Source organism: Meriones unguiculatus, chromosome 6 (assembly GCF_030254825.1).
Source record: "Meriones unguiculatus strain TT.TT164.6M chromosome 6, Bangor_MerUng_6.1, whole genome shotgun sequence".
Lineage (NCBI taxonomy): Eukaryota > Metazoa > Chordata > Mammalia > Rodentia > Muridae > Meriones > Meriones unguiculatus.
In genome coordinates this window covers 32,872,987-32,895,352 of record NC_083354.1, presented here as the reverse complement: position 1 = coordinate 32,895,352, position 22,366 = coordinate 32,872,987, and the positions used below count along the sequence as shown (strand labels likewise).

Genomic DNA, 22,366 nt, shown 5'->3' with positions numbered 1-22,366 from the left:
CAGGTGCCCGGATTACCAGAAGACTCAGAACCCTTTGAAGAAGCAATCTCTGCTTGGGGAGAGGACACGGGACAGGCCGCCAGGGCTCTCCGCCCTGAGAAGTCACAGGAACAGTGGTCCCACTCCAGGTAGGGCTGAGCCCTCGGGCCTCTGGCGGTCACTGATGTTGCCATGAGGCCACACCCGCGACTGTCAGAGCAAAGGTCAGAGGCAAACATGAAAACAGAATGGGTGTCAAAGTGTGAGTGAAATCATTTGCACAGGATAACCTGGGGCTCTAGAATAACCCGGGCTCTAGAAGGGTACCCGGCATACGGCCTCACTAGGTACCGAGAGCTGGGACTGAATTTATCCTTCTGGGCAGAGCACAGCAGAGGGGCTGGGGCACAGGAAGGGTCTCTTCTGGAGACCGACCCTGTGCCTCCCTGGAGCGATGTGATAGTGCAGCTATCACTCAGGCTCCCGTACTGGGGTTCAGCAGAAGGGGGCGCTGCTCTGCACCTCTGACCTAAGGCCTAGTCTAGCTGGCTTGGGACAGGTCTGACAGGTCTGGCTGGTAGAGGTACTTCTGGAGCTCCCCAGGGACTACAGCTGCTGAGCAGCGCCGTCACCAGGCCAGGCCTCCACCAGCCGTATCCCACCGCCCCGCCCTTCCTGGACCCAGACCAATGTGTGCGTGTGTGTGTGTGTGTGTGTGTGTGTGTGTGTGTGTACACAAAAGGAGGTTGTTCTCGCCCAGACCAAGCAGACTGGGCTGCCTCCTCACAACTCTCCAGGGCCACCCTAGATGGTGTCCTGAAGGAGGAACGGGTTAATTCAGAGGGAAAGTGTTCCGTTTGCCCAGCCAACCTCTCAGCTGGCTCTCTGCCTACCGGCTGACTGGCCGGCCGGGAAGCAGGCCCGATGTGCTGTCCCTCCTGCCTCAGCTTCCGTCCATGCTACACCGCAGTGCCCGCCCCGTGCGTCCAGGGGGTGCACTACGCTCTGCACCCCACCAAGGAGACTGCAACTTAAAAATAGAGCATCTTTATTGGTACCTGTCAGCTCAGGTACGATGTGTTCCCACAAGCACACAGGCTGGCAAGGCCTCCTCCTGGGCAAGGAGGCAGGCCCAGAGCCTGCGTTTCTTGGCACACACACACAAAGAAATGAATAAATTATACTTCTGACACTTCGAGACAATATAAAAATGCATACAAAATCCAACATCAGCTAATGAAGGGCATAAAAGCCCTCAAGAGCCAACCCCTTGCCAACAGTGGCAGGCCAGGACGGACTCAGTGCCCAGAGGGCCCGAGACAGCGGTCTCTGGGGTGCTTCACGTCCTGAGGCAAGCCTGTTGCCCCTCTTGGGGCCTCTGGCTCTCCACCCTACAGGAGGGATTTACGAGCCATGGCCTCAGGGGAAAGCAAACTGGCCGAAGGGCAATCAGAGTGGCTGGCCGGGGGGGGGGTTTGGTCACGGCTGGTCAAGCACATCCCCCGCCTGCTCATCTCAGGAGCCAGGCCACTGACGGAGGAGACCACAGGCCCAAATGCACACGGCCACACCAAAGCCCAGACTGGCCGCATACACTGAAGGGACTCGGCCCCAACACTGCCTACCTGCCAGAGAGGCCCAGGCACTGCTGTCTCAGTCCCCAAATAAATTACAGAAATAAATTACATCTTCACAGTCCAGAAGATCAGCTCGCGTGGTTCACAGGAAGCCTTAAGGGCCTGCTTCCCTCTAGTGCTGTCTTTGGGCCAAGGAGCATCTTACAGTAAAGGAAGGTGTGTGAGGCTCCACGAGAGCCCTGCCCCTTCTTCCTTTGGGCACACAGTGCGAGGTGGAAGACTGTTTGGATAGCGAGAGGCTAGGTATTGAAAGAGGGGTACCCCCTTCCCACCCTTCCTTCAGTACAGAAAGTAAAAAATAAAAAATTAAAATAAATAAATTTAGAGTGTTAATGTAAAAATAGAGGGTGCCCACGTAGCACCCATGGCCAGGACCAGCCCATGGGAGACCGTTACATACATAGACCTTGGGGAACCCCCAAATCACACAAGAAGCAACTGGGGCTCTGGGGACAGGCGAAAGGCACCTCAGTCCTTACACGGGCACAGGCTCCATCAAAGGTGCCAAGGCAGTGTCCTCAAACTGGCTCTCCAAAAGGGGTGCCAGGACGCCAGTAACCGGCTCCGACAGGCCCATGAGAGACTCCAGGAAGCAAGCGCTGGCATCCCTCGGTGGCGAGAGGCTGGGCAAAGGGTGGGGGGCCTCAAGGCTGTCCAGGCTGCCTGATACCCTTCGGGAAGTATAGTGGGGTCCCAGACTGTAATCTGGCAGGGCCTGCAGCAGTTCAAAGGAGTCACAGGAAGATAAACTGAGGTCCCCAGAGCCGCTCTGGGCAGCCTCCACCCCAGGGGACTCGGCAATGCCAGGGAGGCTGCCTTCTCTCAACCCCTGAAGTCCGCTGTTTAGGAAGCAGCTGGCATCCAGGTTGGCATTCTCATCTAGGATGCCCGATGCAAGGCTTGAGCCAGACTGGCTGTGAGTCCAGCTGGCCAGGCTGCCAGGGTCACCGGCACCAAAGATGTCAGCCAGATGGAAGCAGCTGAGGTTATCCAAGCCGTCCACGCCCCTTCCCTCCTCCTGTTCCTCCTCGACTCCCAGGTCAGAGTCGCTGAAATTCAGGATCTGTACCAGGCTGTCCTCATCGACGTCGGACCGGAAGCTGGGAGCTGCGAGGCTTGGGTGGGCAAGGCCGTCTGGAGAGTCACCGCTGCCGGAGGACGAGGCCGTGGACGAGTCCGTCATGTCGCTGCTGCAGCTGTGGTCTCCCAGCTCGCTGCTCCCCGGCGGCGTGGCCAGCGGAAAGGGCGAAGCCAAGGCTTGCTCAGCAGGACTGTCCTGCACCAGGCACTCGGCGTCCCCCAGGCTCTCGGCACCCTGCTCCATCTGCAGGCGGGTGAGCGTGTGGATGAAGTGTGTCTGAACCCTGGCCTGATTGAACTCCACTCGACCGTTGGGGTTCTCGCAGCCCTCACTACAGCAGCCACAGGGGAACGACGTGTGATCCATCTGCAGAGAAAGACGAGGCCAAGTGAGGGCTTCGTGGTGTGCTGAGCAAGCAGCACCCTCAGCTCCCCAGCCCACCAAATCCTAACCTTTTTGTTAGGTCGGTTTTTGTTGGTTTGTTTTGTTTCGAAACAGGGTTTCCCTATGTAGCCCTGGCTGTCCTGGAACTCAGAGACCCAGCAGCCTCTGCCTCCCAGCGTGCCGGGATTAAAGCGTGTGACACCTGGCAGATTTTCCTGTTTCTATTTTTTTATCGGTTTTGTTCTAGCAGCAGGGCCAGAGCTTTAACGCCGAGACCCCGAGCAGAGCAGGCATCCCCTCCCCGACCCCGTGCGCCCACGCACCTGGCACTTGATGCCCGCCAGGCTGCAACTGCAGGTCTCGGGGTCACAGACTCCGTCACAGTGGCAGCCGCAGTCCTCCCGGGACTGGCGCAGCGCCTGCAGCTCCCTCTTCTCCTCCCTGTCGATCCTCCGCACGCCGGAGGCGCGGAGCAGGGCCCGGCGCTGCCGAGGCGGATGGGGCTGCAGGAAATTCACCTCCTCCAGGCGGCCGCCCGCCACGGCCACGGCCAAGCCCTCCTCCACAGAGGCGTCGTCGATGGCGTCCACCGTGAGGGGCACGCGCGCCCCTGTCTCCGGAACGCCGGCCACCGACAGCTACACGTGGGAAAGGCGTGTGAGAGAGGCGGCTATCCGGCCCTCGCGGGATGTGGGGTGCTGTGCGTGGAGGCGGGGAAACACGCTCACATCTGCACAGATCTCTTATTCGTGCCGTCCTAGGTCAGGCAGAAAACCCCTTCTCTGACTAGAGGCGTGCACTGGCATCGTAAGGCCAGAGAGTCAAGCATCACGCCTATCTGAACTGGTCTTTTCTTCTGAAAACGGCCTTGGTGTCAAACTGGCTATGTGGCTGAGGGTGACTTTCCCCACCCAAGTTCCGGGAACACAGGTGTGCAGAGATGCTGGCTTATGGGGTGCTGGTGACAGATGCCAGGACCGCCTATATGCCAGGCAATCACTCTACCCGCCGAGCTACAAGTCCCGCCACTGAGGCCTCTCTGCATGCCTCCCCTGACACCAACACAGGGCTGTTTCCCTACACGGGCAGCATGCAAACTGGCAGCCTGGGTCCATACCTTCCACCTCAGCGCCTCCAGTTGCTCCTCCTTCAGGCGCTGACGGAGCTTCTCACGCCGAGCCCGGGCCTGCTCCTGTGTAAACTCGGCTAAGGAGAAGAGGCGGCAAGCGCTGTGGCGAGAAGCCATGCCCAAGGTGCAGCCACCGCGGCTGGGCACGCTGGTGAAGCCCTGACACCGGGGGAAATAGTAGACAGTGATGCCATCAAAGGCCACTCGGCCCGGACGCTGCCGCCGAGCTCGCTTCAGGATGGATGGGGCTGAAAGGGACAAGAAGGAGCAGAGAGTGAGCTCCCTGTGTGTATAGTCTCGAGGCAGACTTATGCCCATTCACTCTACCCACCCACGCTGAATTTAAAATTAAAAAAAAAAAAAAATTTAAAGCCAGGCCTGGCTGGATCTGGAGAAACTGAACACCAACAACACTGGCTTGTAGCCATTTATCGGCCCAAAGGACTACATTAAGCATCCTGTCGCCATTACCTTGTATTCATAGACCCTTTGTATGGTTTTCTGTCATCTTTATTCATTTGCTAAGAGATCTTTACATGTAATAAAACCTATATAATCCTGTGTTTAAGTATCAATCAAAGAACTGGAGAGCTGGCTCAGCAATCAGGAGCGGGGGCACCCACACAGGAGCGCACCCCAATGCAAGCCCACTTCCAGGGGATCAAGCGTCCTCTCTGGCCTCCTCAAGCATAGCATGCACATGGTCATGGACATATACACAGAGTAGTCCTACACATAAAAAAGATAGGCAACATTGACCTTCTCCTTTACAGTTCTGCAACCGATGCAGAAAGTCTTTTAGATTATTGATTATATAGCGAGAAAAGGTTGTAGGAGTTGGTTCTCCCACCATGTGGGTTGCGGGGACTCAACTCAGAGGCCATCAGGCTTGGTGCCTTTACCTCTGAGCCACCTCACTGGTACTGATTTCCTTGCTGTTTTCCAAAACTCACTTGTTTTTAGTAAGTGCGTGTGTGAGTGTATGCCGCCTGGGCGTGGGTGCCCCTGAAGTTTAGGAGTCAGGTTCCTAGGAGCTACAGGTGGTTGTAAGCCGTCTTTTGTAGGTGCTGAGGACCAAACTAGGGTCCTCTGCGAGAGCAAGGTGCTCTTAGCTACCAGGCCATCTTTCCAGCCCTTGTTCATGTTTTCGTGGGCCACTTTCACTAGGTATCACTAATGGGCCTACAACCTGAGGCTCCACCGGGCATCTTCTCTCAAAAACCGAATTAAAGGCATCCTGTACCCCAAGCTGGCCCACAACTGGCTGTGTAGCAGGGGACCAGAGTGCTGGTCCTCCTGCCTCCTTCTTCCCCAGTCCTGGGATTATAGGTGCTCGCCTCACTATTCCCAGAGACCTCAAGTTAATGTATTAACTCTAGTCAACTACCCGAGGAAAATGCCTTCTTGAAGCATTCTGTTTGTAATGTTAGAGTCCAGGCATTGAAAATACTTTTTCTTTTAAGATTTACTTATGATGTATTCAATGGTCTGTCTGCACATACACCTGTATGGCAGAAGAGGGCACCAAATCTCATTCTAGATGGTTGTGAGCCACCATACGGCCGCTGGGAATTGAACTCAGGACCTTTGGAAGAGCAGCCAGTGCTCTTAACCTCTGAGCCACCTCTCCAGCCCTAAAAACACTTTTTTTTTCTTTTTAATGTGTAACACACAGGCGTGCATAGGAGACACGGAAGAGTGAAGAGAATAGCTGTGTGTCAGAACATCGTAGGGAGACACAAGCCAGGGTGTAAAAACACTCCCCGTGTGACGGAAAACTGGCTAACATGGTTCTTGGAGTAGAAAGAGCACGATGAAAAGCTTTACATTGTGAAGATAAGGCAGGCTGTACTTGCATATGTATATACACAAATAAAAATAATTAATGAAAAGGAGACAGTGAATGTGAGTGAGGGTAAAGGGACATGGAAGATCTGGAAGGAGGAAGGTGGAAATGGTGTAATTAGAATCTCAACAATTAAAAAAAAGACCATCTTTCAGTTCGGAATCAAAATTATACAAGGTGGCATAACAACCAGGAAGTCAGCCGTGGGGAACACACCCATAATCCTGCACCACGGAGGCAGATGTCATGCAGTTGGAAGGCTACCTGTGTTAATGAGACTGTTCTCAAATTGAAAAAACAAAAAAACAGGAAGACAAGAAAACTAACCAGGAAAAACCCTTTTGGGGGCATTCAGAAAAAAGCTAAAAAAGCAATGAAACCAGAGGAAAGTGGCTGAGCAGGACGTGTGCATTGGGGTGTCGGGGCCGTGGATGAACTCCTTGCTGGTTCCTGGCAGGGACCCGGTGTACGGGGAAACATGCAATAGAGGAGCAGCCGCCCAGACAGGAGAGCAACACCCCCAACACCATGCCCCCAAGTCAAAGGGAAGTCAAGGTATCGATGGATGGTGGGGCAGTCATAAGGCTTCAGAGAGGGGGATGGTCCAAGGGGGCTACCACGGCTGACACGGCCAATTTCCACATCAGGAAAAGAAGGGGGGCGGTGTGGAGGTTGGGGTGCCAAGGACGGAAGACTCACGGGTAAAACTTTGGGGGCCGCAGGAGTCCTGATCAGGCCGGGATGGCGGGCCACACGGTCCCTCCTCATCTGAGTTCCAGGCAGGGTCGACAGAAGAGCCAGGGGAGGAAGAGAGAGACAGACTGCCAGAGGACAAGGAGGAGGAGCTAGCGTCATCCTCCTCCAGCTGGTCAAACTTCCTCTTCAGTAGCCCGGCCATGGCGGTATGTAAGGTCTCTAGAAGCTGAGGACAGACAGCCTGGAATGAAAGGGAACAAGAACTCTTACACGGGGGCTCCCGGCCTAATGCTTTCCCCAGCCCCGGCTGACTTTCCATGGATCTCCCAGACCCTGTCGGGGACCCCAGCCCTGCCAGAAGCTGCAGGTTCCTGGTAGGCTCTCCAGGAGGGTCCCAGCCCCCGGAGCACAGCAGCCCCTCCCTCAAATGAGTCTAACATCCAAATCCAGAGCCTCTGACCTCCCAAGACCTCCCGCCCCATAACAAGCCTTCTCAGAAAACAGCCAGGTGTTTCCCCACTGCCACACACACGCACACACCCACACACACTGCACCAGGCCAGAAGGCAGACAGACCAACAGATGGACTGACAGAACTCAGCCTGGCCTGGCTCATCTTCACAGGAATTCTGGTGGCTGACTCACAGGCTCTCCCTGCGCCTGCCCGAGCAGGGCCTCCTGTGGCCTCCAGAGCCTTCCTCTAAGGGCAGCACTCCCCCGAGACCACCACTCAGGGCCACCCCCCCCCTTACCCACTGACCACTCCAGGTCCTCACTCCTGGGCCAGGCTGGCCGCGCCCTCCAGGAAGAGGAGCTGGTTTTGAGCTTTTCTGGCAGAAGGACTTTCCCTAAGTCCCTCCCTGCCCCCCACCCCTGGGATGAAGCTTAGATTTTCCCTCAGAAACCCCCACGCCTCAGGAGAAAAGTCCCCTGCTCTAGGCTGGACCTTGGCAGAAGACTTTTCTCCACTATCTAACCCCACGGTTAATTTTCCTTCAAACCAAACCTCTAATAGTGAAAGCTGCTGTGCTGTGTCTCCCTGGCTGTAGTTTCTCTGAACCCCTGGGAGGATGCGCTCACTCACCAGTCAGGCTGAGGGGTGAAAGCCCCTTCCCTAACCCCAGTGTTTGGGAATAACCCTCCCTCCAGGACTCGGGGACCCTCAGCGAATTCTAGGATGGTGGCTGACTGTACCTACCTGCTGCCTTGATGTGGCCGCCTGCCTGCAGCACTAGCTCACTCAGGGCCAACCCACCACAGCTGGGGACCCCTCCCCCATCCCCATCACAGGAAGTGAAAGGGGCAGGGAAATCAACCAGAAACCTGTCTGAGTCTCCTCCCTGTGGTCCCTTCTCCTATCCCGAGCAAGTGCCCGAATCCTCAGCATCTGCTGTGAGTTCATGAGGAGAATGCGCTCATGAGGTGGCAGCCATCCTCCGGGCAGCCATGGGAAAGGCTCAAGAAACTCTTGCTCTCAGGCCAGGCCCCCACCCCAGGCCTGGGGGACGGGGACATGCAGGTGTTTCCGGGGGCAGTTCCTCAGTCTTGATTACCCACCTTCCCAGAGTCAAACCACAAACACAAACAGCCCAGCTGACCTGTAGGCCCTCCCAGGGGATGAGGGTGTTTGGTTGTGAGCCAGGCACCACACACATGCACACGCACCCTGACCACAGACACACATACACAGTTGCTATCCAGTCACCGCCACAGCCTAATGCACGGGGGGGGGGGGGGGGGGGGGAGAAGGGAGGGAAAACACCATCACCGTCTTCTCTAATTCCAGATGCTTCCCCTAAGACAAGAGAAACAACCCTGAGACCCCCAAGACCCAGGGCCCACTCCCCCTGGAAATACACAATTCCACAGGCCCCAAACTGAACCCCTGTCTCCATCGCCCCACTTCATGCCATCTGTTCCTCTTCCTGTGTTCCCTGTCTTAGTAACAGGGCTGCCACCCACCCAGTTACTCAAGCCAGAAACCTGCAGCCACCCTCAACTCCTCCCTCCCCCTTCCTCTCCTTGCACCCACATCCAGGCAGCGCTCAGTCCTAGAAGTTCACCTACAGGCTAGGCACAGCCTTGGTAGGGGCCCCAACCATCGTCATTTGGACCTCCTGGGCAAGCTCCTTCACACCACTGTCACCAATTGTCTGAAGCCTCCAGAAGGCCAGGCAGGCTGGCGCACACTTGCTATCCCAGCACTTGGGAGGCAGAGGCAGGAGAACCAATAGTTCCAGAGCAGCCTCAGCTACGGGAGACCATGGCTCAAAATAAAGGAAATAAATACAAATCAGAACCTCACAGGGTTACAGAAATCGATACCCGTCAAGTTCTCTGCCGGTGATTCGTGCTCAGTGAGTGTGCAAAAAATAGCTAGCTCTAGGACTCACAGATGAGTGAGAGCATCAGGAAACACAGACCCAGATTAGTAAAAGGTAGAAGCAAGCAAAGGGGACGCGTGTGTCCCAGCCCTCTCCACAGCCAGGCTAGAAAGGGCAGAAAAGTCTTCCAGGAAGAGGGGGAGGAGGGGTGTGTCCTGGGGCCAGGTGTGAGGGGACCTCCTTGGGGGGGGTTGCAGGGTGGCTCTTTAGCCCCGTGGTAGTTTGCAGGGGTGTAAGTTGCTTAAAAATTCCTCTAGCTGCACGTGTGACATTCCCATACTGTCTGTCTGCTATGTAGGTCACCTGATGGTGCAGCTCCCTAGTGAAGCGCTCGTGCAAAGCCCTGAGGTGACTTCTCAGCACACACACTGAGCTCATCACCTGTTCCGAGTCTCTGCCCCTACCTGCTACCACCCATGTGTTCTGAGCCACCCTGCAGCCCACAGCCAGTGACAAATGCAAACAGCACCATGCAGACCCCATGCTAAGCACCACGATGCAGCAGCTCCCGACACGGCCTCGTCCCTGCTCCCCTCCCCTCACTTCTGCAGACTGGAGCAGCCCAGCCTCACATCCTTCCAGGAGACATTTCTGACCTGAGAATCAAAGGTCACATTTATACAATACCAGATGAGGCAGGAGGATGGCCCGGAGTTTCAGGCCAACCTGATTCACAGAGTAAAGCCCCCTCCCCTAAAAAGGCATGTCCAAAAGGACCTCAAAAGCTCCCCACTTCTGCCTTTTCTGGGGCACTGCTGTGGACAGAACACTTTCCAACAAAAAATACTCCTGGGTCAGATGTGAATCTCCAATGCAATGAGCTGGGAAGCAAGAGCTTCGGGAAATGATGGCATCTGAGAGAAAGGGTTTCATGTGGTCCACGGTGGCCCTGGTTCCCAATCCGCATATGTCCACTTCCCAAGCGCTGGGGTGACGGACCTATGGGGCCGCCATATCTGTGCCTCTGAGGGACACAGCTCGGCTGGCTGGTACACACAGGCCTTCTCTCTGTGGCCCTGGCTGTCCTCACAGAGATCGCTTTCTTCTGCCTCCCTAGCACTGGGATTAAAGGTATGCGGCCCATGCCTGGCTTTGGGTTCAGTTTCCTAAGGAAGAGGGATGAGCAGCTGGAGGGTAGTCAGGAGCACTGGCTGAAGAAATCCTGACTTCCATTCCCAGCACCCACATGGTGGCTGGCAACGGTCAGTAACTCTGGTTTGGGGGGAAGGGGTGACACCCTCCTCTGGCATTCGAAGGCAAAACATTCATACACACAAGTTAAAGATAAAGCGTTTTTAAAAGGATAAGAACACCTACCCCTGTCATAAGGGAACAGCAAGACAGTGCCCATCTACAAACCAGGAGGGGCACCTTCACCAGGTTGGGGCCTTGATTTCAGATGCCCCAACCTCCTGAAACAAGAAACACACCTTTTGTTTAAGCGACCCAGTCTGCGCTGTTGTGTTACAGCGGTCCAGACTGGCTGCTCTCGCAGACCCTGGACTTTCCTCACTGCGCCTCTTATCTAACTAACCACTGTGTAACGGCCTCTCCCTCACAGGAGGCCAGGCTACCGCTGCATGGCCCTAAGAGGCCGGCAGAGAGGGAGACCCCAGCCAACGGGCAGGGCAGCCACACAGAGCCCTTTTGCCTAGAGGTCTTAGGGACTTCCTCCTGTCCCTGAAAGCTAATTCAAGGAGGCGACACCATGCCCATCCCCCAAGCCAGGTCAGAGCTGGCTGAGGAAGAACAGTGTTCAAAGGTGGCTCTGAGGACAGAAGGGACTCAGGCTGCAGGCAAGTGCGTGATGGCTTCTCAGAGGCTCCGGGTTCCCCGAGAGTTAAGCGAGCGGGCTGGACAGAGAGCCACAGTCAAGTGCAGCCAAGATAAGAACTCAGGCTAAAGAGTGTTAACATCCACAGCGGCAGGCGAAGCCAGAGTTCCGGGAAGGCTAGCCTCAGGCATGAGTGGGCGCTGGACTCCTGGCTGGGTGTGAGGAGACGGAGGGAGAGAAGGGTGCCACCTGGGCTCCAGAGGCTGGAAGATGGCAGAGACAGGAAGACCACGCTGCAGATGACAGGAGGCCAAGTCAAAAAAGGGAATGAAAGATAGCTGAAGAGTCCAAGAAAAGTGCCAGACAGTGAGTCAGGGGTGGGGGAGGGGCTGCAGCAGCTACTAAGGAACCAAGATCCCGTTCCCAGGGTGAGTGCAGTCCTGTCCTAGGGTCCTGGAGGAAGGAAAAGCCATTCCCAGGAGCTGGCTCCCACCACACCCCCTGAGGAGCCTCAGGGGCAGGCCCCGGAATCAAAGAGAACCAGGCTCCTTCCGGGATGGTAGCAGCTTGAGAATCTGGGGCCGCCCCCTTCCTGCCACCACACACAGGCGCTGACAGCCCAGAGAACGGAATGTCACCCAAGTCTAGTGACCACAGCCAGCCAGTACTCTGAATTCAGGCGACAAGGGACAGTTATGGGCAGTCCCAGCCCACCGTTGTGCCCCGGGCCCCCAGCGGCCTCGATCCCCCTTCCAGGAATCTGAGGAATGTGTCCTTTGACCTCAGAACCCCAGGTCTTGATCAGTCATGCCCCCACCCCCAACACCTAGGGTCACAGGACCCCAGACCTTCCTGAAAGGGCTTCCTGGGACACAGGAAAATCACCTCGGATCAGGCCTGGACCTCTCGGCAACTTTTGCCGGGCAGCTCAAGAGATGGCAGACAGGAAGCACTGACACGCCCCTCCCCCATCCAAGCCTCAGAAAGTGATGGGGGGGAGGGGACAGTTCTTTCGATGCGGCCTGCAGGGCCCTGCACTGGGTAAAAGCCAAATGTTTGCTGGCTACATGAAACTCTCTGTTCTTCCACTGAGGGAAAGCTGCACCCACGGTTACCCCTTCCCCTGCCTTCAGCCAGTTCTTCACTTTCATTCATTCATTCACTTGCTCACTCACTCATCAATCAATCAAATTCTTGCTAAGCTTCCAAAAGGTTCCAAGCACGATGGCAGACACCGTACACAGGGCAAAGAGCTACAACCAACATCTCTCAAGCTGGAGTTATAGGAGGTGGGCAGCGGGGACCAAGACAGGTTCTTCCGAGGAAAGGACGCAGGCAGAGTCCCAGATAAGGGACACAGCCTGGTCAGGGAGCTGGAGCAAGGACAGCTGGGGCGCCTTCTGGCGGAGATGCAGTTAGAAGGCCTGTGTTAGCCCGAGGGCACCGGAAGCTACCAAGCGTGTAAGTGAGGACCGACAATTCTAGATTTGCACGGTTAAAAGATGGCTCAGCGCCTAGGCAGGAGAGGGTGTGACCCGTAGGGCGCACGGGGCAGGGCCAGGTGAACTGACGGGACAAGGGCAGAGGAGAAACAAGGGGGTGGATTCGGTGACAGCCAGAGAGGTGTGGGCGGGGCTGTCAAAGATTTAGGGCCAGGGCGTGGTGACTTACTGCGCGAGGGGCCGAGGCTGCGGGCCCGGGGGTGTGGGGTGGGCAGCCAGGGCGCGGGATGCGGGCTACGTCTGGGAGTGACTGTACCGGCAACCCGAGTGACTCAGTGCGTGGCTGTAGTGTGGGCACTTCCACGGGACGTGAAGGCGAAAGGGCCCCCGGGGAGGGGAAACTGAGGAAGGAGAGGAAACGCGTGCAGAGAGCGAGTAGAAGTGCGTGGGAGAGAGCCTACGTGTGCCCGCGGGTGGCCGGTGTAGCTGCGCCCCGTGACTCACGGCTGTGGCCTCTGCGTGTGACGGTGACAGGTGAACATACGACACAATCCTCCGCCCCCTCCCTCTCCCCCCCGGGGTCCGTGACTCACCAAGCCTCACTCATTCCTCACTCATCCTTCCACACCCTCCCTGACCCCAGCCTGCCGGGGGCGCCCGGCACACGCCGCAGCTCCCGCGCCCTCCCCCTGGGGAGCCCGAGGAGGAAGGCGACCAATGTCACCTGCCCCGGCCACGCGAGTAACTTCTGAAAAGTTCTCAGGCAACTGGGTCAAAAGGAAACTCACCCCCGGGCACGCGCACCCCCGTCACTCGCCACCTGCGCCCGGCTCCGGGGCGCCTGGGCATCTCGGGGTAACCACAGCGGGGCGGGGGAGGGGAAGCCTGGTCTCCCCTACCTCGCGGCCGCGGGCTCCCACCCCGGGCGCGCGCGATCTACAGCCGAGCCGGGCGGCGGGATCCCGGCGGTGCCCCCCGGAGGACCCGGGAGAGACATGCCAAGGGGCTGGAGTGACAGACAGCGCCAGGCACCCGAAATGCCCCCTGCCCCGGTTCCCTCCCGGCCGCGTCCGGGGTCCCCGGGCCTCACCTAAGCTGGCGGCGCTCGCCGAGGACGCCGCGGTCACTCGTGTCCCGGCCCCGGGGTCGCGGCGCGCGCGGCGACCCGCAGTGCGCTCGGCCGGGCGGCCGTCGGTGCAGCCGGCCCAGGTCTGCGCGTCCGGCGGCGGCGGGAGAGACTGGCTGAGCCCCGGCCCCGCCCGCAGCTCCGCCCTCCTCGTCAGTGGAAAACTCCGGGGCTCACGGCGCTGACGCACGCCGGGCCTCCCGCCAGGCCGCCCCGCAGCCCGCCGCCCGCGGCCCCGCCCCGGAGGCGCCGCCCCGCCCCCGCCCGGAGCTTCCCCGCGGACTCTGACCCGGCCGCGGCGCCGCTGCTCCGCGCTCGGCTCCCGCGATCGCCGAGCTCCGGGCCGGGTCCCGGAGACGCCCCGCCTCCCTGCGCGCCGAGCCGTCCCGAGCTGCAGACTGGGTAGACTGAGGCTCCCCCTGCCCCACTCCTCCTGGGCAGCTTATCATCCATCCAATCCGACGACCCTTCCCGGGTTCCCACCCTACCTCTCCTTCCCAGATCTCGCAGAAAGGTAACCGAGAATGGAGACCAGCCAGGGATGAGGAGAGAAAAGGTCATCCCGGAGCCTGGCCTTCACCTCTGCCCTCGGGCCAGAAGCCCCTACTCCCAAACAATACCCAAAGTAGATATGGCTGGAGCCGGCTTCCCCACCCCCATGCCTCCTTTAAAACAAAACTTAAAAAAAAAAAAAAAAGGAATCTGGTTTCTCCTAGGCCGGACCCTGGCCCCTTACAGAGGCCTGCTGCCTCCTCTGCTCCCGCCAAGACCTTCCCTAGGCGCGCAGCCAACTCCCTGTACTCCTAGGCAGAAGAAAGTATGTTCTAGCGGTCTTCTCTCCCAGGAGCCCACCCCGGGCCATGGCAGGTCCAGCCCGACCCAGTACCTAGAGCTTTTTCACTCTCCATTCCTCAACTGTGTGACCCTCTGCTCACCTGAGGCAGTCCCTGCACGCCTAGGAGGGCTGGCGCTGCTGCCTCCTCCGGGGAGCCTCCGTGGCAGCCCGACCCTCCCCCTTTCCCGCTGCATTCTGGGTTCTTCTCACTGTCCTATATGAATGCTGTCAGAGGCTAGTCCAACCCTCGGGATTCCATTCTCCCCTCCCCCCAGGGAGGTGACCTCCTGTTTCACCTAAATGGCATCAGGGTGGAGAGGGTAGCAGGATCCCTTTCTTCAGTCTTCAGTTCCGCGGGCATATGTACAGAGGACAGCGGGGTCGGGGTTGGGGGTCGGCCTGCCCCTTCATCTGTGGGAATCTGGGGCCTGGGGGCCAGATGAGATCCCCAGCACACAGCTTTGGTCCATCGAAGCGGTGGGTGGCTGAGGCCGCTCAGGAAACAGTCCACAGGGCTAGCTGAAGATGTAGCTGAAGTTAGGGCGCTTGCCTGGCATGGGGGAAGCCCTGCGGTCATCCCTCACTTTAGGAGCAGTTGGTGGCGCAGGCCTCTAATCCCAGCAGTCTGGAGGCAGATCCAGGTGAATCTGGGTTGGAGGCCAGCGTGGTCTACAGAGCGAGTTCCAGGACAGCCAGGGCTACACAGAGAAACCCTGTCACCAAACTGTGACCTGGTTCCATGTTGTACTCCTGTAAGTCCTGCAGGAAAGGTGCAGAGGTGGGGTAATTTGTGTTAGAGGCCAGCCAGGTCTACACAGGGACTTCCAGGACAAGCCAGAGCTATGGTGCAATGGGACCCTGTCTCTCTCTCACGTGCGTACACACACACACACACACACACACACACACACACCCTAAGAACTGCTGTGCCAGTCTCTAGACGTGATTTAGGCTCCGGGCCCTCCAGGCCCCACACATCCCCAACATCGGATGATCAGCTGGTCTCTCCCCGTGCTGACGGGTTTGCAGTGGCCTGTGCTTCGCACTCTTGGTCTTCCAATTTGTCAACAGCAGATGGGCTTACTGTGTGTTTGAGGGACCGGATCTCCTATACCCCCGGGCTGACCTTAAGCTCACTGTGCACTTGAGGATGGCTGAACTTCCTGATTCTCTGGCCTCCAACTCCTGAGTGCTGGAAGCGTAGGCAGGTGGCACCCCTCAGGACTTTATGTAGCGCTGGGTATAGAACCCAGGCCTTTGTGCTTGCTAGGCAAGCGCCCTACCAACCGAGCCACTTCTCCAGCCCAGGGGGCTTCCGTGATGCCTAGCAGTACTTTCTACCTCGTGAGATGGGAGCCTTGACCGGAGAGCCCCGCCAGCTGCAGCGTTCCTGGCCTCAGATTCTGCAAGATGCTGCTGAGGGAGCTGGGCAGGGCTGGACGCTAGAGTTAATGAGGTTCTCTGGAGCTACCTAGCTCTGCCTCCTGCTCGGCTCTGTATCCAGGAAACCAGAGGCTGAAAGCAGGGCAGAGAGTTGGCAAGGAGTGCCGTGGGGGCTTAGAGCGGGGAACCTGATGGGCGCGGGAGTCTGGCCAGCAGGAGGAGGAGATTAAAGGGGAAAAAATATAATCAAATAAGTGGTGTATTTCTGCAGAAAAGCATCTCGCTGTCCTGGGATGGCTCACCAGATGTTGCCCAGATGTTGCTGGTGCTGGGAAGCGTCTCCCTCAGGGAGTTCATCTGAACTCTTCCTGTTCATGGGGAATGAAGGGTCTGTTTCAAGGCAGGCAGGGTGGGGTGGGGAACACACATCTGTAAATATGCCATACACACACATGTACATTATACATGTCAAATCAGGCAAAGTCACCCACACGTCCTCAGGGAATTTCTGAATACTTGGAGACCTGTAAGTCCTAAGTCCTCAACATCTAGGTAAATTAAGATTATTGCAAGTTTTGTTTTTTTTCTCTGTGTGGCCCTGGCTGTCCTGTAGACCAGGCTGGCCTCAAAGATCTGCCTGCGTCTGCCTCCTGAGTGCTGGGATCAAAGGTGTGCACCGCCACTGCCTGACTTTAAGTAATTTTTTTATTAAATGCACTGAGGCATTTAGGGTGAAATAGGCTTAGGAACAGCAGCCACTCTGGGCTGGGGCAGCTGGGTTAGGAGATCCAACACTTCTGAGTTAAGGGGTGGAGCCTCTGCGTTAGTGAAGGGCTAGATAAAACATAAGGTGTGGCTGATGGTCTCACCAGAGCAGTATCGCTATCTGTCACAGCCCAAAGCTCTGTTCATGGCAAAGATGGCCTCTGAAGAGTAAGTAGCTGGGGGCCTCTGGGGCCTCTAAGTTGGTTGTGCAAGGAAAAGGGGGGGCAAGGTCGGTCCTACCTCCTTAGGAGCCTCATTCTTCAGCCCAGTGATGTCATCTTCCCTGGAGCCAGTGCTGACCATGTTGCCCTCTTGGTCACTGTTAAGGAGATTTAAAGAAACCCTCTAGGCCCCCCGCCCTGCCCCTCCATCCTCCTAGGGCACCCACCAGCCTAAGGCAGCTAGAGACTGGGCCCTGACCTTCAGCTCCTCCTCCTCCTCCAACTTGGGTAAGCCGGTTCTTAGACTCTCCTAGCCTGGCTGACTCTCCTAAGCCTGGGCAGGCTCAGCAGCCCGTGATATCAAGTACTCTGCTGATCCCGTTGCCCATCGACTTTAAGACCCACGGAGCTGAGGCACAGAAAGAAAAACAAGGCCACGTTTTCCCGGGCAGTGGTGGCACACTTTAATCCCAGCCCTTGGGAGGCAGAGGAAGGGAGATCGCTGTGAGTTTGAGGCCAGCCTGGTCTACACAGTGAGCCCAGGACAGCCAGATGATCAGGAGTTTCGGGTCAACTTCTGCTGCATAACAAATTTGAGGTTAGAAAAAAAAAAAGTGTTTTATTTGACAGGGTCTCACTATGCTGCCAAGTCATGTCTCACTTTCCAGTCTATAGCCCAGCTTTATATATCATCTACCTTATTTACTTATTTGTTTATTTATTCATTTTTCTAGTCTATAGAACTTACTCTCTAGTCCAGGCTGGTCTTGAACTCAAAAATCTGCCTTCACTCAGGGAGTTCAAGTGCACCACCACTGTCTAGTTCTAGCCCAAGGTTTTTGGTCTTTTTTGTTTTGTTTTTGTTTTTTTTTTTTTTTGAGACAGGGTTTTTCTGTGTAGCCTTGGCTGTCCTGGACTCACTTGGTAGACCAGGTTGGCTTCAAACTCACAGAGATCCGCCTGCCTCTGCCTCCCTGAGTGCTAGGATTAATGGCCTGTGCCACTGTGCCTGGTTGCTCCCTTTGTGGTTTTTGTTTTTATTTTCATTAATTGTGTGTGTTGCAGGATATTTGATCCCACTGTGAACCCTGAGATTGTGAACTGTAAAAACTTGTCTCTTGTTTTGAATGGTTCACCCCAACACATACCTTTAATCCAAGAGCTTTCTGTACACAAGATTTAATAAAGTTAACCCTAGGTCAAGAGGCAGAGCAAGAAACCAGCTGCCAGGGATCAGTAGAAAGGAGGGGCTTAGAGAAGAGGTTTAAGACAGCGTGGAGAAGGAGCTCTTTGGCTTTCAGCTTTTGGCTTTCTTTTGGTGAGTTAGGAGGCATTTTCCTCCTGTGCTATCAGCTGAGCTAGCAAGCTTTTGGCCTTGGGCTTTTGTCTTTAGCTTTTGTCTTTTTCCTTCCAGCTGTAGGCTGAGTTAGATCAGCTGGGTGCTTTCTCTGCCTCTCTGAGCTAGCAGGTTTTCACCCCAGCATCTGGCTCCTGAGTCTTCGCTGGTAAAATCGAACGATTGGGATTTTCATTCTAACAAGTGTGAGACATGCATATAGAATGGGACACCCGTGGAAGTCACAGGACAGCTTTTGGAAGCTTGTTCTTGCCTACGTCACAGTACGCAGGGTTTGAACTCAGGTCCTCAGTCTTTGCAGCAAGTGCTTTTACACACTGAGCCATCTCACCATCTTGTGTATGTGTGTAGTTTTCTTTATTTAAAATTTTGATACATGTATACAATTGTTATATCCATCCACTACTCCCGCTTCCAACTCCCCCTAGTCCCAGTCCTGAGCATATAAGTTCCCTGTCTCAATTTCAAGATATCATTAAAAAGAAAAAAATCCACAGAGTCCAATTAGTGTTGTCAGTACACAAATAGATGTGAGGCTTCCCCAGAAGCACCAGGCCTCTATCAGTGGCCACACCTCTAAGAAACTGGCTAACCCTCTCCTTGCAACCCTCAACTGCCAAGAGCAGCTCAGATGGGTGGAGCTTTCTAAGCCCCGCCCAGGCTTTTAGCAATTACAGCAGCTTGAGTTCATGAGTGCAACAGCTCTGGCAAAGAGAGCGTTTCACAGCTCTCTTCTGCAGCCTCTGGCTTCTACAACCTTTCCACCCTCTCTTCTGCAATGTTTCCTGAGATCTGGGGCAAGTGAGGGAGGAGAATTGATACAGATGTTCCATTTGAAGTATTTGTTTTCACTAATTTAAGACGTGCTTCAAACAAACTGATTTCTTATGTGTATTGGAGTCTGTTTCTACTTTTATCTGTTATTTATGTGCATGTATGTGTCTGAGCACATGAAAACATGCATATGTACCTGTGCACACCAAAATGAAGTGTTGGTGCCTCCTCTCTCTAGTCTCCATCTAGTTCTTTGAGGCAGGGTCTCTCCTCCAGCCTGGGGCTCACACTTTCTGGGCTAGGCTGGAGGCTAGCAAGTTACCAGCACCTTCGGGCTGCGGTTACAGGGGCTTGTGGGGTGCCTGGCTTGATACATGGTTGCTGGGTTCCAAACGCATGACTGAGCAGCAAGTGCTGCTAACTGCTGAGCCTTAGATCAGTATCTGAATCATTCTGGATCTTTGGCCTCAGGGGGAGATTATTATCATTTTTCCTGCTGAGGAAAAGACACTCAGATTTTGAAGACAGAACTATGATGCCAAACTTTAGCCCTGGAGAATCAAGCTCTTTCATTCGTTTTCTTCTCTTGGTAGAAATGTCTACATAAAAGCAAGCCCAGGGTGGGGGAAGGGGCAGCATCCAAGCCTCCAAATCATTGCACAGAAATACAGACATGCATATATATCCCTCAGAGTAAACAAACCAGACATGGAAGAACAGAAAAGTGGAGACGCTGACATAGAGAGCGGAGGAGAAGATGACCGCGCTAATGTGCAGTGACACCCCAGATGTAACTGGGAGGGACTCGCCTGCACAACACAAAGCCTCTTACGCTGGCATCGATGCCCGACTAACTCAGGTGACAAACTGGAGGACATCACAAGTGCTGGGCAGAGGCCACAGCATGCATAGCCGCCAGTCAACTCAAAATAAAAATGTGGGCAGGCTAGGTGGCTCCAAAGTCGCTCACAGCTGTCTTGTAACTCCCATTCCAGTGGATCTGAGGATGTCTTCCGACCTCCTAGGCTACCAGGCACACACCCAGTGACACCTTCATACATCCAGGCAAACATCCGTACACACAAAAAAATAACTAAAAACCTTTAAAAAGTAGACTGTGGGCTGGGATGTGCCTCAGTGGCAGAACACTTGTCTAGCATGGCCTGGCTTCAATACCACTGCCAAAACCCAAAACAAACAGAATCCACCAATAAACAGGTGTCCTTAGCTGCTGAGGCAGGGGGATCAAAAGTTAAATGCCAGTATGGGGAAATTATTGAGACCTTTTCTCAAAAAATTAAAAGTGCAGCCGGGCAGTGGTGGCGCACGCCTTTAATCTTAGCAGTGAGGAGGCAGAAGCAGGTGGACTTTGAGTTCCAAGCCAGTCAGGACGACATAGAGCCTCTCCCAGGGTGCTGTGCACGTTCACACACACACACACACACACACACACACACACACACACACAAAAATATATATATATATCTTTTGCACTTTATATATTTATATACATATAAATATATATATATAATATACTTTTTATAAAGTACAAAAGAGATGGGGCATGATGAATGCTTACCTAGGCAGTATAGGGTTACATCATGCACTTTTTTACCCAGAGCTCTCAAATACCCACCATTGGCTTTTCTGGCTGTACATTCCAAAATGAGGTGGCATTCCAGACTGTCACCTGACAGCCAATCTTTGTGAAGACAGTAGTGTGCGCATTGGCCCTCAGACGCAGATTTTATTTCATTCCAAATCTGGGAATCAATGTGGGACCGGTCAGTATACCAAAAAAACAACACACTTAAAATAGGATGGTTATAAAAAAAGGCTAATTATGCAAGTGCAGGCTCAGGAGCTTCCCAGAGGTCAAGCTCGAGGACAGCCAGAGCCACTGTCACTGACAGGTCTGGAAGAAAGAGGAGGGACCCAGGGGCCATCTTTATCAGGAGAAAGAAGGGGAGAGCAGAGTTCTCTTAGCAGTAAATCTGTAGTGACTGATGGGAAGGGCTTGCCTTCCATGCTATTCTCTGCTAGGAGCACTCATGGCAGACGCCACCTGGAAACGAGAGCATGACTCTAACATTTTCCTGGTTTGTTTGTTATTTTGATTATTTTGGCTAAGTTTGGTCTGGATTTTGGACGGGATTTTATAATGTAGCCTTGGCTGTGCTTGAAATCACTATGCAGACCAGGCTGGTCTTGAACTCAGTGATCAGTCAGCCACCTCTGCTTCCAAGGTGCTGGGACTAAAAGTGTGTGCCCCCAGCATGACTCTAATCTTTGTGTGTGTGGTGTGTATGTGGGTACACTCACTTGTGTGCGTGTGTGCATGTCAGATCCACCTCTTGCTCTTCACTCTTGTCAAGAGTCAGTGGTATAGCCTGCTGCTGCCCACCTTATTCTCTAAGACATGGTCTCTTGACTGAACCGGAACTCACAGTTTTTGCTAGATTTACTGGCTGGAGATCCTTCTGTCTCCACCCCCACCCCTACCCAGGCTGAAATTACAGACATACCCCTCCAAGCTCAGGTTTTCCCAGGGTATTGGGATCTGAACCCAGATCCTCATTGCTTGAGGGGCAAGTGTTTTACCCACTGAATCAGCTCCCCAGCCTGGTGCTAACTTGATAATCAGAACAAAGTGTCATCATGTACATTTCCCTCCTTGGGTATCTGAGTGTATATATGTGTGTGAGAGAGAGGGAGGGAGAGGCCAATGTGCCGGTAGAGTGCTTGCCTAGTTCGCACAAAGTCCTGTGTTTGACTCTTAGCACAAGTCTGTAATCCCAGAACCCCCACTTTGGAGGTGAAGGTCACCCTCATGTGCATAGCAAAACCAAGCCCAGCCTGGGCTACATGAGCCTGCGTCTCCTTTTTTCTTTTCTGTCTTTCTTTCTTCCCTCCCCTCCCCAGACAGGGTTTCTCTGTGTAGCCCTGGCTGTCCTGAAACTCAATTTGTAGAGCAGGCTGGACTAGAACTCAGAGATCCACCTGCCCCTGCCTCCCTCCTGAGGGCGGGGATCAAAGGCCTGCACCACCACAGGCCAGATTACGCAACACATTCTCTTGAACAAATGAAAATAAAAATAAAAACGATCACAGGAGGACCCTCAGCAGATACCTCACTCTATACCATCTATGGCATGGGCCAGGGATTCTCCTAGAGCAGCAAGAGAATTAGCAGTGTGGGAAACGGGACGGCCATGGGTAACGCAGACCGCTTTTTCCCCCTGAGCCCGGAGAATGTGTGCACGGATCAAGACTGAGGGTCTGTTATCCAGAAAGAACGGAAGGAATGAATTCACCATTGAGACTGCGAGGCCCTTCCAGGGCTTCTGCTCCACAGTGTGGCCTCTTGTCTGTTGGCACTCACTGGGCACAACAGCGCGTGCCTTTGACCTGATGTGTCATCCAGATGCGTTGTTTGATCAACTAATTTTTACCAAGAGCTTGCTGTGCTTTTTCTCTGGTCATGATATCTCTCAGAGGCCTCTGGCTCCGTTTGTAAGTCCCTGGATGGATTGTGTTGTTTTCATTTCAAGATGGGCAGTTCCTATGATGCTTCAAGGGCTTTTATTATTTTCTGTCTTCGAAAAAAAAAAAT

General features: G+C 54.8%; 1 protein-coding gene across 5 annotated transcripts; it reads right to left on the bottom strand.

Annotated features, from left to right (window-relative positions):
• Positions 1 to 1,010: 1,010 nt before the first annotated feature.
• Csrnp1 (cysteine and serine rich nuclear protein 1) lies at positions 1,011 to 13,599 on the bottom strand. Of its 5 annotated transcripts, none has more exons than XM_021656530.2 (5): positions 13,443 to 13,599; positions 6,756 to 6,993; positions 4,199 to 4,458; positions 3,405 to 3,719; positions 1,011 to 3,063 (listed from the first exon to the last, which is right to left on the bottom strand). In XM_021656530.2, exons 2-5 carry the CDS (start codon positions 6,952 to 6,954, stop codon positions 2,092 to 2,094), a joined length of 1,746 nt encoding a protein of 581 aa, XP_021512205.1. In that variant the 5' UTR covers positions 6,955 to 6,993; positions 13,443 to 13,599; the 3' UTR covers positions 1,011 to 2,091. The 5 variants fall into 5 exon arrangements, with proteins under 5 accessions (XP_021512205.1, XP_021512206.1, XP_060241042.1 ...); XM_021656531.2 differs by lacking the exon at positions 13,443 to 13,599 and adding an exon at positions 13,141 to 13,311; XM_060385059.1 differs by lacking the exon at positions 13,443 to 13,599 and adding an exon at positions 11,796 to 11,816.
• Between the last annotated feature and the right edge of the window lie 8,767 nt (positions 13,600 to 22,366).